This window comes from Coptis chinensis, chromosome 6 (genome assembly GCF_015680905.1).
Source record: "Coptis chinensis isolate HL-2020 chromosome 6, ASM1568090v1, whole genome shotgun sequence".
Classification (NCBI taxonomy): domain Eukaryota; kingdom Viridiplantae; phylum Streptophyta; class Magnoliopsida; order Ranunculales; family Ranunculaceae; genus Coptis; species Coptis chinensis.
In genome coordinates, this window is record NC_141461.1 from 12981145 (window position 1) to 12999861 (window position 18717).

The following is an 18717-nucleotide window of genomic DNA, read 5'->3' on the forward strand; positions in this document are numbered from 1 at the left end:
AGTATTCCCGTGTTCGTAGTAGTTGCCGCAGCAGCTAGTCCGTGTTCATAGTAGAGACCTATGATGTTTTAGACCATATCTTTGAACGACAAGTTTGAGTCATCGGGAACATTTTAGATTGATAACATTCCTTAATCCTGACAGAGGGGGGATACTTTTGTAACTACTCTCAGCGTGGATCAGAGTAGTAACATAGTCTTCTGCAACATAACCGATTTATAAACAAATTACACAAAATGTCCCAATACAAGACCCTTGCAATTTATTTTCGGGTGAGGTACAGAGCATTTCAGTAGATGGTGAATCCATCAGAAGATGGTTATTAAAAAAAGAAAACTGGTATATGCTGATATTTACAAAACTTCAACTAAGTGCAGAACTTACAGGGAACATCATTAAACGAGTACTTCAATATGTTGTGATCAGTATAATACCTTGTATAGCTGGAATATATACCATTTGTCGAATGAAATTATAAATTAATTAGAAATGGACTCAAAAATACAATAAGGAATCAAGGATTAGCAGAACTCCCTCAAATATTCCTTGATAAATTAGCTGTTTTCTATCAGAAAAAGATACAGGATAAATTAGCATCTAAGGCAGAAACACAGCAGGGGCATCTTTCATCCAAGTAAATGTCATTATGCTAAGTTCATAACTTCATATTACCCATGGACATAATCAACCTGAAGGCCTGAAGAATCAATCATCTACCGGTCCAGTCTTCTTCAAAATAATTTCCTACTCTTTTTGCAAAGAGTATCTCTGAAGGACAGATAGAGTCTCCTCCAAGGCACTGCAATAGAAGCACAAGACTCATTATGATTATCTTATATTATCCATTAAAAAGAAAGAGCAAAGATCTTGCATATTCTTCCAGCAGGTAACAGTGAACACATCCCTTCTACCCTAATTGAATTAATAATAGGCAAATGATTAAGTTAGGTTGAACGGTTGAACCAAACAACCAAAATTAATAATAGGCATATTCTTCTAGCGTCTTATTCAACTAGCAGCAAAACCAAAATGATTCCAATATTTTTTGTATACTCAAATATTTCTATCACTCAACTTACTAGTCTCTCTCTCACCTCTTCTCTCTTTTTCCTCCCCCCTCTTTGTTTTCTCTCTCCCCCTCTTTATATCTCCTTCTTTTTCATTAACCGCCCTCCATCCAGTTCCTTCTTCTCTCTCTCCACCTGTTCCCCCCTCTATATGACAGTTCTCAACAGTTATATAACCGCGGACCTAATCCGCTGCATCCCGTCTCCTCTTTGCTACTCTGCCAACGACCCCCTTGCCACCTATGGCGCCACATGTCACGAATACGTCCTATACAGATGCCCCTCTCGGTCTCGTAGACGTTCCGCGATGTCGTTTATGGTCCGCGGCCAGACCACGGGACCGAGAATCCACCAAAATCTCCCCCTCTCATTTCCATTTGTGGCACATACATCCTTGGCACGTGCGCCATCATTACATCCACGTGTCCCAAGTGCACGAGTATCGAAGCTGTCTTTTCGGCGCACGCGCATCGAACCTGCCCTTCCGATTTTCAAGGCCCCACGTGTCCCTTTTCCCTTGGTTATTTTCTCCGCTGATATTACGCTTTTGCCCTTGTTGCTTAATATCCCGCTCAAACACCTCTCTCCCTTCAAAACCCCCACTTCAGCATCTACGCCTTCTCACTTTCCTCTTCAACCCTTCTCACTGTTCTTTTTCTCCAGTGGATCTTTGGTTGCTCAAGGTTCGAATCTTTCTTTTCGAGATTCTTTGCTCTTTGCTGCTTGGTAACTCAGGTTTGTTCTCATCCCCTTTGTTCCTGTCATTTGTTTCCGGCTAATCTCCATCGCATTACTGTTCCCCTTTCTTTTCCTTCGTAGCTTATTTTCCCCATTGTTAATTTCTTTGGGGCTCTCCAATTTGAATTGTTCTATCATGTCGGGGTCCGAATCAGTGAGTACCTCAGCTACTCAATCCGATGGATCAGAGTCCTCCACTCCCAGATCTAACGGCCATACCGCGAAACGATCGGATTCAACGGCTTCAGGCTCTGTTAGTCCTGTCGCAGAACCTTCCATTTCAGGAAGGAAAGCCCCTCTTCCTCCCCCCCTCATACCACTATAGACCTAATTTAGATGCAGTTAAAGCTACATACGGCATCCTAGCCGATGTGATCCTCGAACATGTGTCAGGCGTCACCCATTTCCCCTATTTAGTAAAACCGCAGCCCCATTGTCTCATCGCTACCGTAGGTCAAATAGCGGCCGGCTTGCGGGGTATGTAACCATTTCAACATCCCCCCATGCCAAGGCATTGGTAACTTTTAGCGTATCCTATATGCCGCGAATCATTACAACGAAACCAATTTTCCAAAAATCCAACTCTGCAATATAATAGCTCATTATTATATAAAGAAAAGTACCAAAGTTGGTAGTGTAGGATATCAGTCCTTCTGTACACGTCCGCAGAAAAAGTCGTTTATTCTCCACATTACTACCTCTGACAAAGTGTGGCACTATTATCCGCTATATGTGTCCGGTAGTTTTCTATCCGCGGATCTTTCATCTGAAGTTTCTCTAAGGCATCTCAGTTTCTTTAGTAGTGGTACGTAACATCCTTTGGTTCGCACTTCGCAGTGCTCCTTTCTAACGTGCTTTTAACTTGTCTTTCTTTTGTGATACAGGTTGGAGCCCTGATTCGCGATCTAAAATTTACACCGGCGTCTCATCAGCAACTTTCCAAAAACTCCGTGATTTGGGAAGTGCCCAGTGTGAAGTTCTTGGCATAGATCCAGAAAAAAGCAACCCTCTTCTCTTTGATCCTTCGTTGAAAAACATTGGTAAATACCAAGGTCCACTCTACCGCCCACCACCCCCCAAAGAAAGACTCCCCAAATCTTCTCCTCGCCCTAAAAGAAAAGCCTACAAGTCCTTCAAGAATACCAACAAGATATACCACTCCAAAGCCGTTGCCCAACGCGCTGCCGCCAAATCCCATACTACTGGGCAAATTGGGAAGACGACTTTGCTCAACCTCTTCTACTGTATCCGAAGTTGTCATGGCCTCCAACAAGCTCAAGCTTTGGGACGTGACTCGGATGGGGATGAGCCCACTGAAGTTGCGGCCAAGAGTCCCCCCGCAAAAAAGGCTAGGACCGCAGCTCCGGCCTCCACTGAAACCGTTGTTGTACCAGCACGGCCAATGGCTCCCGCGCGCCGTCTTAATAAAGACGCCTACCCATCTGGGCCCTCTGTTGGTGCAGTTGACATATGGTGCCCTCAATTCTGGGTCAGAGATCGTGATATAACGATTCGCAACTCGGCTTTGGACAATGCTGCTGTTGCGGCCTCTCTTTTCTTCTGTTCCCATCTTCCTAAAGATCAAGCTTATGGTGACTCTGGCACACTCGCCTCACATAGATCATCCATTTACCATGGTTGGGAAAAGGTACGAATTTTTCCCCTTATATTTTCTCTCATTTCTTTGTATAGTTTAGTAACCAGTCCTTCTTTTCAGTTGAGTTTGGACATTGGATATGTGTTGCGCGGCTTAACTAATAACTTAGAGTCTTTGGAGGCCATGAAGTAAGAGATTGACGGTCCTGATGGCTGGAAAGCCAAATATTCCAAGGTAGAGAAGGATCATGATGATCTTAGACTTGTAGCTGTGAAGGCCCAAAAGGCGCTCCAGGCAGCTGAAAACAGGCACCGCGATTATGTTTCAGGTGTGGCATCCAAACTGGAGAGCCAAAGAGAGTCAGGTAAGCTCGCCATTCAAACCGCTGTAGATCAAGCTGTTAAAGAGGTCGTGGATCATTTTCGTAGCCTAGCTGAGAAGAAAATTAGCCGCAAACTAAAACAACAGCTCGAAGAACTTGCTGCAGCTGGTCGCCTTCTTCCTGTTCCCCCTCCTGTAGCGGATACTCAAATCTCCACTCCAATTACTGCTCCTGCCCCAGTCGTCCTTCCAACTGAAGTTGTTAATCAAGTGTTGCCGCTGCCCCCATCCAGTATGGTCACCTCCCCCATTGACTTGGATAACGATCCTCCTTCCTCTGGTGAAGTGGAGATGGTATCCTCTCAGAAGGACGCGACGGAAGGGCAGCAATAACTTAGTGGCATTTGTGCCTTTGTCTCAGTGAAATTAATGTTTGTACTCATGTGTATTTGGAATTCATATACTTTGACTGAATGCACATTTTCGGATTATATCTTTTGCCTGGTTTTCTGGGTATGCCCAGCAGCTCTTTAATGTCATTGTTTTGCCTTCTAGATTCTTTTAATAGCAATTCTAATTCCCATTGACTTTACTAGGGGTACATATCTTCAGCTTTGGAGCCTCTTCTGGCTCAGTTAGCTTTCCCCCACGGTTCTCTAATACTTATTTTGCCTTCCTATTCGATTTGGAAATTTAGTAGTTGAAAAGCCCAACCCCTCGCTGTTATTGATCAGTTTTAAAGCCTGATGGGGGCAACTCATTTTGCCCCAGTTTGATTAGGATGTTTAGTCCGCGAAGGATTCATCCCCTACGCTGTCTTTGTTCAGCTGTGAAGCCTAATGGGGGCAACTTCATTTGCCCCCAGTTTGATTTGGACGTTTAGTCCGCGAATGGCTCATTCCTCCGCTGTTTTTGTTCAGCTGTGAAGCCTGATGGGGACAGCTCATTTTGCCCCCAGTTTGATTTGAACGTTTAGTCATGAAGGGCTCATCCCATTTGTCTTTGTTGTTGTGAAGCTGATGGGGCGACTCCATTGCCCCAGGTTTGATTTGGGCGTTTAGTCCATGAAAAACTCATCTCCCCATTGTCTTTGTGCCTTTGTTCAAGGCTGATGGGGGGCGACTCATTTTGCCCCCGGTTTGATTTGGACGTTTAGTCCATGAAAAACTCATCCCCATTTGTCTTTGTTGTTTGTAAAGCTGATGGGGCGACTCATTTTTGCCCCGGTTTGATTTGGGCGTTTAGTCCGAAGAAGCTCATCCCCGCTATCTTTGTTCAATTTGTGAAGCTTGATGGGGCAACTCATTTTGCCCCCGGTTTGATTTGGACGTTTAGTCCCTGGGCGGCTCATCCCCATTTGTTTTGTTTAGTTTGTGAAGCTTGATGGAGGGCAGCTCATTTTGCCCCCAGTTTGATTTGGATGTTTAGTCCGCGAAGGGCTCACCCTCCCCCCCGCTGTCTTTGATTGGTTTTCATGTCATGATTGGAAGAAATGAAATCTTTAATTCATTGACATAGAATTTGAAACACAATACATTTCCATATCTCTCTATATACATAAAGATATTTCATAGTCCACTGGAAAGTTTAAACAATGCTTCTTTCATGGAACTTCAGCATTCTGATGTTCCATGGCTTCTCAATTGTTTCCCCTACTGATGTCTTAATCTTGTATGTTCCAAACGTTCCCATCTCTATCACGACATACGGTCCTTCCCAGTTGGGTCCTAGTTTGTCGTTATTCTCCTTCTTGGTGGCTGGGGTAACCTCGCAGCACCAAATCGCCAACCATGAATGCTCGCGGCTTTATTCGTCTGTCATACTGTCTCTGTAACTTCCGATGATATTCCTCCAGTCGCATGCGAGCTATATCTCTTTTTTCCTCAATTACATTCAACTCCATGGCTAATATCTTCTCATTCAGACCCATTTCCACCGCTTTGGTTCTTGTAGTTTTTTCTATCATTTCCACAGGTATAACTGCCTCTACCCCATATGCCATCGCGAATGGTGATTTCTTTGTAGAGGTTCGCGGTGTAGTACGATACGCCCATAAGACATGATTCAATTCGTCGGCCCACGCTCCCTTTTGCTCCTCCAACTTTCTCTTTAGATTGTCCATGATGATTTTATTTGATGATTCCGCTTGGCCATTACCCTCCGGATTGTATGGCGCCGAGAACCCTTGTTTCACTTTGTAGGCTTGAAAGAATTGGCAGACCTTTCCCCCCGTAAATAGTGTTCCATTATCCGCGATGATAGTGTATGGCAATCCAAATCTGCATATGATGTTCTCCCAAAGGAACTTTTTCACATTCTCTTCTTTTACTTGTTGTAATGCCACTCCCTCCACCCATTTGGTAAAATAGTCCGTAGCGGCCAGCATAAATCTTCTTTTGCCGCTTGCCATGGGCAAGGGCCCAACTATATCCAGTGCCCACATGGCGAAAGGCCACGGACTAAACACATTATGCAGCAGTTCAGCAGGGGAATGTATGAGTTGTGAAAATCTCTGGCATTTTTCACATGTTGTTCCGTACTTAGTCGCATCCCTCTTCATATGGGGCCAGAAATACCCCTGAAATATCAATCTGTGTGTTGTTGTTCACCCCGCCGAGTGACTTCCGCAATAACCTTTGTGTACCTTGGCTAGGACTTCTTGCACCTGCTGAGGCCCTATGCACCTCAACAATAGTCCGCTGAAACTTTTCCTGTACAATTCCCTATCTAATAGAACGTATCTCTAACTTACTTGCTCCATCCTTCGTCTCTTCTGTTTATTCTCTATCTCCACTCCCATCAGAAAAGTTTTTATAGGCATCATCCAACCTACCTCCTTCTCAATGGTGAGCCATACGCCTTCCTCTTCTGATGTACTTGGTTGGCTTAACACCCTCACTTCAATCGTACGACTATCAGTTCCTGGAAGCACCGCCGCCACGTATGTTAAGACGTCAGCATGTCTATTTTCACCGCGGCCTAAATGGGCGAACTGAATCTTTTTTAACTTGCTTGCATTTCTTTTTAGGACCTCCAGATATCGCGCCATCCTTGGGCAGCGCGCCACAAACCCCCCATTCATCTGACAAATAACCAAGTTAGAGTCTGAGTACACAGATAATTCACTTACCCCCAAATCTTGTGCCAAATTCAAACCTCGCTATCACCGCTTCATATTCGGACTCATTATTAGATCGCAAACCCGGTTTCATTGACAACTCCGCGCTTGTGTTCTCGGGGAGTTACGTAAGCGACACCAATTCCATTCCTCGTATCTGTAGCGGATCCATCTGCGAATACTCTCCACTCATTCCGTATATCCCAAGGATTTAAGGGATCACGATTAGGTTCTTCCTCCTGTTCCATGACCATTTCCTCACCCCAAGTAGGGTCCTCAGCCTGGAATTCTGCCAGGAACTCCGCCATGGGTTCGCGCTTCTCTGGATTCGATCGATATTGGATTTCAGAATGACTAAGCATCATCAGCGCCCATTTTAGCATTATGTCTGACTTCTCTGCCTTTAACGCTTGCTTGAGGGGCCGATTTGTTATCACCACCACAGAATGAGCTTCAAAATAGGGCTTCAACTTTAACGCAGAGAATATCAGTGCCAATGCGTATTTTTCAATCCTACTATATCGCGTCTCTGCATCTAGCATGGTTTTACTCTGAAAGTAAACTGGCTTCTCTATCTTTTATATAATCCGCATGAGGACTAAGCTAATCGCATACTCTGAAACCCCCAAATATAGATACAATTTCTCTCCCTGTTTTGGTCACGACAATAAAGGCGCTTGTCCTAAATAAATCTTCAACTCCTGAAAGGCTTCTTCACATTCAGCGGTCCATTAGAAATCTGGCGTTTTTCTCAACAAACGATACAGCGGCCTGCATTTGTCCGATAATTTAGAAATAAATCTGTTCAATGCCGCGACTCGTCCAGCCAACCGCTGCACCTTTTTCACACTCTGAGGGGACGACATCTCTACCAATGATCTAATCTACTCAGGATTCGCCTCTATTCCCCGATAAGTGACTATGTAACCCAAGAACTTTCCTGAAGTTACCCCGAAAGTGCACTTCTCTGGATTGAGTTTCAGCTTATGCCTCCGTAGTATGAGAAAAGTTTCTTGGAGGCCCTTCAAGTGCTCCTCCTCTGACATGCTTTTCTCCACTATATCATCAATATAAATATCCATACCCTTCCTAATCTTGTCCTCAAACATCTTCTCCCCTAACCGCTGGAAAATGGCCCCCGCATTCTTTAGCCCAAAAGGCATCCTTGTATAATAGTACGTACCTCCTTCAACCACAAAGGTTGTATTTTCCTGATCAGGGCCGAACATCGCGACCTGATTATATCCCATGGACACATCCATGAAAGAAAGCAACTTGAAACCAGCGGTTCTGTCTACCAATTCATCCACTCGCGGCATAGGATAGCAGTATTTTGGACACTCTTTATTCACGTCTGTAAAGTCAACACACATTCTGACCTTGCCGTTCCATTTTTGGAACGGCGACCACGTTTGACAGCCATTCCGTGCACTCCACGTCTCTGATTATCCCCGCACCTTTCAGTCGTATAACCTCATCGCGAATCCCCTCCGCGTATTTGGGTCTTATGCTTCTCATCTTTTGTCTAACAGGTTTAGCATCTTCCTTCATATGCAAGTGATAACAAGCAAACTTTGGGTCTATCCCTGTGATATCTTCAATAGCCCATGCAAATATATTTGCATTCTCTGTTAGCAATTATACTAGCTTTATTTTCCATTCCTCTGGCAAGTCCGACCCGATCGATGTAAACTTCTCTTCCTCTCCTACCCCCAGGTTCACGATTTCAATCTCATCTACAGTTTTTGGTCCCAGAGGAGGTTCGTGCCCTTCAGTCGAATCCGCCTCCTGTAATTGCTATGCTGCTCCTTGCTCGATTGTTAATTTCTCTTCTCCTGTTCCGCGGACCATATTTTTTACTGTCACTTGATGTATGCTCTGCGAACCACTTGATCCCCCCTTATTTCGTATATTCCCCCCTTCGTGGGGAAGCGGATCATCTAATAATACGTCAACGAAATGGCTTTTATTTCATGAATTCATCTTCTTCCCAGAATGGCATTATACTGAGACCCTGTATCCACCACCATGAACCTTGTGAATACCGTCGTCGGACCTGCTGTTACTGGTAGGGTTAACTCCCCCATGGGCTCTATCATGCTACCATTAAAGCCATACAAATTGGTCTGAGGAGCCTTTAACTGATCTCTATCGATGTTCATCTCTTCCATGGCCCCTCTAAATCACAGATCCACCGAACTTCCGCAGTCTATCAGTACCCACTTCACTAGATAATTACCCATTGCTATGGTAATCACCAAAACATCTTCATGCGGCGAAATCATTGATTCCAAGTCTTTCGGGGTGAACATTATGTTTCCCTCACCCATCGCCGTTTCCCCCACTAACCGCGGCGTGCTCGCCACCTCATTCACTTGCTGTAAGCTCGCCATCTTTCTTATCTTGTCTCGGTGTGCATTTCTTCCGAGTGTCTCTCCACTAAAAATGACATTTATCGTTTCTAAGATTCTGGCCGGAGCCGACACTATCTCAGCATGCCGAACCTCCGCGACAAATTCTCTGAGCATCCCCTTCTCAATCATCCTTTCCACCAGCCACTTCAAAGCATAACATTCGTTAGTGGCATGATTCCTAATCTTATGATAGGTGCAAAAGGGTTTCCCCTCTATCTCTCCGGGGGTATTCTGCGGTCCTTCATAATGCTGCAACCCTTTGATCAGTGGCAAGATTTCTTCTAATGGCTTGTTGAGAGGAGTCTGTTCGATCTCGCAGTATGGCTTTCTTTCGCGAGTATCTCTCCTACCCCGATCTCCAGTTCTTTCGGGTCCGCGATTCTCCCCTCTATAGAATCCCCCCACTTTTTCTTCTCTCCTACCTTTCTCCTTTCGATCATCCTTATCTACCGACTGTACTGCCTAGCCTGATTTCTTTTCTTCCCTCCCATTTATTTGCAGGATGTCTTCGTACCGAATATATTTTTCCATCTTTGGGTATAGAGCATGCAAAGTGGTGATTTCTATTTTAGATACTGACTCGTGGACTCTAGTTCCCTGCCTCAAGCCATGCTGAAAGGCAATGACCGCTGTATATTCATCTAGATTCTCCACTTTCAGGGTCTCTTCTTTGAATCTACACAGAAATTCCCTCAACGATTCCGCCGACCTCTGCTTGATGTTGAATAGGCCGCAATATCCACCACCCTCCTTTTCTGGTGGATGAAATGATCCACAAAAAGCTTCTAGCTCCCAAAATCCATCGATGCTCGCTGGCCAACCGGTAATACCAGTCCGAGGCTCCCCCCTTAAAGCTGGCAGGGAACATCATGCAACGCAGTCCATCATACTTACTTTCCGCCGGCGGCATCATTTGCCTAAAGTGATGCAAATGATCGGTTAGATTCGCCCTTCCCATCATACCTTTCAAATCTTGGTTGACTGAATATCTTAGGCACCTCCGAATTCCATATCGAATCTGCCAGATAATTTTTATTGAGGTTAGCAACTTCCTTTTGAGAAGCACTTTGGTTCACATTTTCAGCCGCACGGTTCCTTCTCTATCTTTCTCAATCATAGCTTGTACCACCTCCAGCGTGATGCCTTCTACTGGATCTACGTCCTGGGGCTGGTATTCTTCATTTTCCCTTTCCACCTCAATGCCTCGATGCTCCCCACGCTCCATTTCCTCCTGTATGGCCTCCCTTTCCCTTCTCAACTCGACATTCTCGTTCCTCAACCTTACTATTTCCTCTTGAAGGAGTCTGGTGGCGTCTACCGCTATATCAGACATCTCTTCCTCTCCGACCACCTCCCTTCGCTCACAACCTCCTCTACTGTCTCTCGACCAGTTTCTTTCCTAGGTCTTTCTACCCCCTTTTTTGTTACGGTGGCTATTTTCTTTCGATGGTCCCCGGCAGCAGCGCCAAATGTATACTCAAATATTTCTACCACTCAACTTACTAGTCTCTCTCACCTCCTCTCTTTTTCCTCCCCCCTTTTTGTTTTCTCTCTCCCCCTCTTTATATCTCCTTCTTTTTCATTAACCGCCCTCCATCCAGTTCCTTCTTCTCTCCCCTATCTCCTCTTCTCTCTCTCCACCTGTTCCCCCCTCTATATGACAGTTTTCAGCAGTTATATAACCGCGGACCTGATCCGTTGCACCCCGTCTCCTCTTTGCTACTCTGCCAACGACTCCCTTGCCACCTATGGCGCCACATGTCACGAATACGTCCTATACATTTTTTCTTTTATTGTTTTGTCCTTTTTCAAGTTGTAGTGGATAAAAGCAGAATTCCAAAACAAAGAGCGAGAAAGCATTCAAATCAACTTAAACTTTAGAGCTCGAAAAGATAGTTAAGCACAATGCCAGGTTAATATGGTTTCCAGATAATCAAAGAACTCAAAAGAGTACTCAACTGAGCCTCAACCAATCCAATATAGACATCATTAAGAACTGCTTTTTCATGGTGTTATGCTATGATGCACGGATACAAGTATGGAGACTGATACAGTGACACCGGTATGGAGTATGATATGGCTTTTTTGAAATATTAAGATATGGGTACAGCCTATGGGTACAGCTAATTAATATGAATATTTTAAAATATGTGTATTCTGAAAATTATGTTAGTAGTTCTTTGAGTAAAATTAGTCAGGAACATGTGAAAAACTATTGTAGCACATGCCAAAGTCAATACAGCGTGAAGCCTCAAGAACAATTTACATTTCAACGGAGTAGAACTATCGGATCAAGTCTATTTCTAGGATTCCAGTACCCTAGAAGTATTCAGTATCCGGATCGGTATCGTACCCAACCGATACGGGTGCAATGGCATTTTAGGAGTATCCATGCATCATAATTGTTATGCATATCCAAATAAGAAACTTAAAACTGAACTCAGCCATGAGACAAATTTCTAAATAAATCTACTTGGTTTTACCTTCCAGGTCTTAGAATCTTGTATTTTCCTGGCACTGACAGGTCCACAACAGTTGATCCAGCACGTCCCAAAGGTAGCAAACCACCATCATACACATATGCACAGTGCTCCCAAAGGTTCTCGAAATCTCGGATGCATACGCTGCTAGGCTGCCCACTTAAATTGGCACTGGTAAGGGCTAATGCACTCCTTGAACCACGGGCAATGGCTCGGATAAAGTTAGAATCTGGGACACGAACTCCTATGCTGTCCAATCCTGGGTTCAATGATTTCTCAAGTATACTAGATTCACCTACAAATTCGATAGTAAAACTTAAGTAGTTCCTAAGCAAGGTATATGTTAACAGAAATGACTCAAAGTACAGTCTTTTCACACACTATGAGCAAACTACTAGTGTGGCATGTGGGACACTCTTAATGGAGTAGCAACTGAGAATACATGAGGCGGATATACAGTCGTGAACACCGACCAGAGGTGACAATTTACTGGGTTTTCAAGTGTGGTCAAAATGATGAATTCGCATAGGCAAGTGGACTGAGGACACGTTAAAACATAACTGCTCAAGTATGGTTTTATTTAGATCATAGTTCAATTTTACCATCTTATATAAGGGTACTACACTTTTCCTCAAATGATAGCACTCTGCCAACAACGTGTCAATACTTTTACAAAATTCTACGCTTGTACGAAGAAGTACTTTTATGCAAATGCATAACAAGACAGCAGACAATAAACATTTTCTCCCACTACAAATAATAAACAAGCACATAAATAGGGAGCACACCTCGACTAAGCACAACAGTAACAGGTCCCGGAAGCAAGTTATCAAGCAATCCATGAGGCAAGTAATCTGTGACAGCAAAATGCTCTATGTCCAAGACATCCCCAACACAGATAGCTAGAGGGCTTGTTTGTTTGCGCCCTTTGATCTCGTATATTCTATTTACTGCTTCTGGAGAACTGTAAATATTGGACAAAAATGTAATCTATAGTCATGAAATATAGATGAAGGAATAAAATTGTTTTGGTCAAACAGCAAGGATCAATCTAAAGAAGCCAGCTTCTTAGAGTAAAATATAGGACACAGATAATAAAAATGAATGGTAACAAGCAGAGTTTTAATGGTTCAATATATATGTTATTCTCGGAAGGTCCCTCTCATCCATTCATATGTTGCCTCAAGGCAATGCAAGATACCTTGAACTAATAGACACAGAGAACACCAAAGGGCATCCCTCAAGATTAGGAAGAACCCCTGACATAACTTTACTACTCCATGGAATCTCATAAAGGCCAGATTCTATTGGGCAATTACCTCAACTATCGAAGACTTTAAGAATTGTAATTCTCATATTAAAAAACACCCTTTCCAAAACACAGTCACTCAACCCACCCACCTAATCTGTAACTTGAGAGAATAACATTCTGAGGAGGGCCAAATGGCTAATTAAGAACAACGAACAATACAACTGATAAGCTTCCTCTACTGTTCATAGTAGCTGTTATATTTGTTTAACTAACAATCGCTCTACTTATGTAAATGGTGTTATTGGCATGAAAAAAAAAAGTATTGAACATACCAAGCATCACAAGCGAATCCATACAGGGTATCTGTAGGTACAGCAATAACTTTCCCTTCTTTGATACCTATAATTGCATCATCGGCATACTCCTCTTTTGCTGGAACAACTACTCCCTTCGTCTTCATTGCAACACTTGTGTTGCATCTTCGTGATTCCCAAGACATCTTCTTACACAACCCACTAAATAACCTCTTGTTTTGATGCAAACGAGTTGCAAATCTCAATATAGGTATCTCTACAAGTTGACAAATAAATAAACGTATCAAGACTTTGAAGTATACAGAAAACTGAAAAATCACGCCTCCAATGGTCTGAGAGAAAGAGAAAGAGAAAGAGAAAGGACCTTGAGAAGATGAGGAGCATGTGAAGCGGAAGTTGAAAAAAGATAATTTTTTTGCAGCTTTCACACTAACACTCATTGAGTTCACTCCTGCTTTGCCGCTCACTTTTGCACTACTTTTGTTCCTTCCTGCACTAACTCGATCCGGTTTTAACCGGTTCCTGGAAACCGTAGACCGAAGTTTTCTTAAAAATCTAAACCGAAACCAAATTGAATTTGAACAAAAACCGAGATGAAATTGAATCGAATGCAGAGTGTGTTCGGGTTTGGATTTTGCCATTTGGGCCTTCTATCAAGAATCAAATCAAAACCTATATGGGCCCATCACTACCCAAATGAAGTTTAATAAAATATATTGAATAGTATTGCTTAACCATGTGAATTAGATTCCGGTGCCTGCCTCTGAAAGCAGGAACAGCAGGTGGGCTTGGGATGAAAATTAGATGTTGCCATTACCAATGTTTGGTGATTCAATTGCTGAAATCCAGCAACATATCTGGATGATTCATTGGGTTGGTGCGAACTGGATGGCAAAGTGGCAAGCTACCTCCAGCTTTCTTATTGATCGAGATCTGAAGTAAAAAGGTATGAGCTTTAGAAAGGAAACAACTTTGCAATTTTTTCCCCGTTTTTTCTCAGTGTGATGGCGGTGCCTGCCTAAGGTGGTAGAGAATCCCAAAGTTACGGCCCTTCAGAGGTTTTTCCGGAGAGATTCAGGCCAACTCTGTTAAGATTCCGGTCGTCCAGTTTTTGCTTCTCTTTTGCAGTATTGGTGGTGATGATGTAGGTTAGCATATAAAGAGGAATTAAGAGAGCCATCTCTAATCAGATCCCGGCCAACTCTGATCAATTCCAGGCTAACTCCGATTAGTCTATATAAGAAGAAGATGCTTTCTGCTCCGATCAGCTAGTTCACTCAATCACTTTCTTTCACCATCGCGAGGGTCGCCTGATTTGTCTATTGTTATTGATTTTCCAGCTTCTCCTCTTTTCTGAATATGTTTGCAGTGGAGGTGTATCTATTGTTTGCGTGTGATGGCATCAGCGGTATTTTGGGGAGAAAAGCATCGGGTTCTAACGAGATACAAATTGTTTTGCAAAAAGGAATTGAGGCCTTAATTAATCGATATCCTGCTTGTTTGTGGGGGATGAATCGATGAAGTGAGGGGATTTCCATTGATAGCAGAGATTTTTTCTGGTCATGCGAAGTTAGTTATTTCCGGGTCTATTGTCTGAGCTCATGAAACACCAATGTTGGATGATGTTGCTGCAGTATTGATCAGAGACAGAGACAGTGCTTAAATTTCAGTTTCAATCAATTTGCGAATAACGTTTTGATGAGTTTTGATGAGCTTTCCAGATGGTGGTAAGAAAGTGATTGAAGTTTTATTCCTTCTGAGTTTCGAGAAGTTGATTGTGACCTATGTTTTGATTCCTTCTGAGTTTAAATCGGTTTAGGTTTTGTGGTTTCGAGAAGCTGGGTTTCTCTGACAGAGTTGAATAGGTTTCAACGACTTTCGAGTTGCTAATTTTGATGGCACCGGCTTTGAGGATGTGTCACCTTCATTCCCGACTTCCTCATTATTCTCTCCTAGGGCCATACTCTTGCCTGCCAACCAGATTTCAAAGTGTAGATGTGAACAACAAAGTTCGACTGTAGTTTCTTTCTTCTTTCGTTTCAAAACATGATATCTATGAAGGCGCGCAAAAACGGAAAATGGAAAACATAAGAAACTTAACAAGAAAACTTGGGAAAGCAACCGCATGATAAAAGATGGAGAAAATGATGGTATATCATAACTCCACAATCAACAACTATTACCACCGCATCAGCGTCGAAAGATCCGATAAACTTGAAGCTGGTTGTTCTTAAGTTTTACCCAAATATATAGAGCTCTGATAACTAATCTGATCTGACTAACTCGTCATTTTGTCTTCCTGTTGCTCATCTAGAAACTTCAACTTACACATTCCTTCGGATGAACACTTTTATAGGTGCAAGCTGCACATGCCCAGACCATCTCAAATGGCTTTCACTTGGAATTGTTTGAGTCCAACTCCAATTTCATTTCTACCTAATCTTACCACTCCATCTCAACATGAACTGATCTTTACGGCACTAAGTGTAAGGACATTTGGTGTCTCATCTACAAAGCATTACCCCACGATCTTCCACTTAAAAACCTTAGTCCTAAACATTTGGCCAACTTTCTCCTTCATCTGCAATCCCTATTGATAATAAGCATTTCGACTTCCAACGAAATCTACTTGACAAGTTGAGTCAATGTTCATGGTTAGATATGAGTTGCCATCTTATTGACAAACGAGGAAGCATGCTTGTGAAACAGAGTATGCTTCATAAGATTAGAGGGACAATGACCTTAGATATATAGTGTAGTGAATAAAGAGATAGATGACGGTGGTGCTTCGGCACAAAGCTGTCTCAACGAAGATTTTCACATAGGTCTAGGATAGGATGTCTGCTTCAAGATGCTATGTGACTGATACATTTTGGTTAGACTGAAGAGCTGTACAAGGAAACAATATGGCCAGCTATGCTCTTATAAAAAAGAATGATAATCAAGATATACGCTTATAGGCTTAAATAACAGATATAAGGACAAGGATTGATATAATAAGGAGTCAGTACAGCAGGAAAGTGTAAAAGAGACTTCAAATAAATAAGAAGCTAAAGAAATTTGGTTGAGAGGGTTTAGTCTGTGCAATGCAAACTGCTAACAAATTCTGCTTAAAAGATTTGTTGAGGGTCTGAAAGAGTACGAATAGACAAAATAGGGGTTTGGAGTCGAGTGGTTAGTGCCGATTTGAAGAAACAGAAGATATCAAAAGTCAAATACTGGAAAAGAAGCGAATAAAAGGAACAAGGTTTCCTCTGTTGTCCCCAACGCCTCTATCAATGTTATTTAGGCCTCTATGCAGTTGAAAGTATCCCTCTGCAGTCACCGAGGCGCTAGACTCACCCCTTGAGTAAAACATAGTTACATGGCTCATTAGACGCCTTAAGGCTTCTTTGCAATGCCAAGCTACACCTGCGTTTATAGATGGTGGCTTGTATATATGGGCTATCTTCATGGGTTCCTTACACTCTCCATGGAGCGAAGAGAAAGATAACAATCCTTTTCTTCAGTACCATCCTTACTCGTACTTAATCCTATGTAGTCCAAAGAGTGTCCGACTCTTCACACCTTTAATTGGCGCGGGCTCAAAAAAGGACTTCAAACTTAGAAATGAGGAGAAACAATAATAGTTAATTGAAGGCATCAAATCCTCAGCTGAATTCTACGCAAAATGGCGTTATAGTATTCATCCATATGGTTAACAAGCACATTAAACAGCTAAAAGATTCCAAATTGTGGCAGGCAAAAGAATTGAAGTGATTCAAACCCCACACTTAATTATTAAAAAATAAATTAAATTAAAACAAATTGATTATGCAAAACAGATCAATATCGGTACGGGAATTTACCTTTAAAAAGCTCTTCAGTGTTCGATCTTTCCAAACAGAATTTCTCTCATAACTCTAAACTATACTAAAAACTCTATTAATTTCTCAGATAATTACCGTAATGTACCCTTCCGAGTATTCCAATTGGACTTTATATGTGGGCTCGACTCTCTACTTTAGTTTACCCAATTTAGGCTGTGTTTCTTTAGTGCCCAAATTTCTAGTGGGAAAATATGAGATTTACATCATTTTTTTTTTTTTTTTTTTTTTTCCCGTGGCAAATGAAATTTTAATTTTTGGGAAATATATTTTTTTGTTTCCAAACTCAATCAACTCTAAAAAAAGCTTAAAATAAAATACAAAAAAAAAAAAAAAAAAATAATAGTATGTCTTTTGAAACAACCATAAAATAAAGTCAAAGTGCAATAGACCTTAACAACCATTGTTATCCAAACACATATAAAATGTCATTGTGTCTTGGATAAATTCTATTTCTATACTTCCCAATACTCGGATCACGTGTTATGGTTTGATCCCAAACCTCGTTGCTAGCTAGCTATGATCTTATGTTCTTCATAACTCCATTCAATGAGTTACACTAGCAATATCGTGTGTTATCCATCGTAAGGTCTTCACTCACTAAGTTACATGACTAATAGTCAAGTCGATACCAAATCTAAATGTGTTTTTGAGTGTTTCTCTTGCACGCTCTTTTGATATTAGAATAAATCCGTTCTCATTCTTATGACCTAGAAGTAGCTCGTTATGGAATGTATCGATAAGAACATTGTCCATCGCATTGCCATATCTAATTAATCTATATAACAAAGAAGGGTGGAGTGGGTTGACATTTCATCTCATAAGGTGATACGTGGTCGTGCCACCCCCTAACCATAGCCACAAAAATGTTTTTCTGGGGTAAGTTAACAAATTTTTTTGGGGTGAGTTTAAAAGTTTTTCTCATTTCACCCACCCCACACAAAAAAAACATGGACTGTTTATGGGCTGTTGGGCTCTAGAAACACGAGTATCTGTGCCGTAGGGGAAGGGGAGGCGAGTGCGTGTCAGGGGCGCCGAACGCAGCGTATCTGTGTCGTACGCGGGCGGATGCGCGTCGGGAGCACCGAAGGCGTGCATATCTTTGTCGTACGACACAAGCAAATACTAGTAAACATACGAATTAAGTTAATATACTTAAAACAATGACAAGTTAAGAAAGTTCACTAAGATAATTAGTAAAACAAACTTGGTCCAAATGTCATTACAGCCACATAAACATAACTTTAATTAGAAGCCTCCACAAACATATCGGACTAGTACAACTACAAGATGAATAGTAATTTGATCATTACAGCAATTAAAATAACTAGAAACACCATGACCACGTAGCAGACGTAGACCCAATCGTCGTGTTGCTCAGTTACATGACCTCTCATATTTTCTATGTGAGGTGTGTGGAACGTGAGAAGCTAGCACTTGGGGAGGTTGTGAATTTGTCAATTTGGTCTCTTCGATGGGTCGTGTGCACCAACGAATAATGGATTTTGAAGACATTTTATGCTGAAGGTGAGTGGCTAATATATATTTAG

General features: G+C 42.2%; 1 protein-coding gene across 3 annotated transcripts; it reads right to left on the minus strand.

The window, feature by feature from the left end:
- Positions 1 to 458: 458 nt before the first annotated feature.
- On the minus strand, positions 459 to 17429 carry LOC147491545 (uncharacterized). Of its 3 annotated transcripts, none has more exons than XM_086565469.1 (6): positions 17150 to 17429; positions 13666 to 13823; positions 13320 to 13557; positions 12524 to 12699; positions 11739 to 12030; positions 459 to 799 (listed from the first exon to the last, which is right to left on the minus strand). In XM_086565469.1, exons 2-6 carry the CDS (start codon positions 13739 to 13741, stop codon positions 745 to 747), a joined length of 837 nt encoding a protein of 278 aa, XP_086421595.1. In that variant the 5' UTR covers positions 13742 to 13823; positions 17150 to 17429; the 3' UTR covers positions 459 to 744. The 3 variants fall into 3 exon arrangements, with proteins under 3 accessions (XP_086421595.1, XP_086421596.1, XP_086421597.1); XM_086565470.1 differs by having other exon boundaries at positions 13666 to 13791; positions 17150 to 17260; XM_086565471.1 differs by lacking the exon at positions 13666 to 13823 and having other exon boundaries at positions 17150 to 17290.
- Positions 17430 to 18717: the final 1288 nt, after the last annotated feature.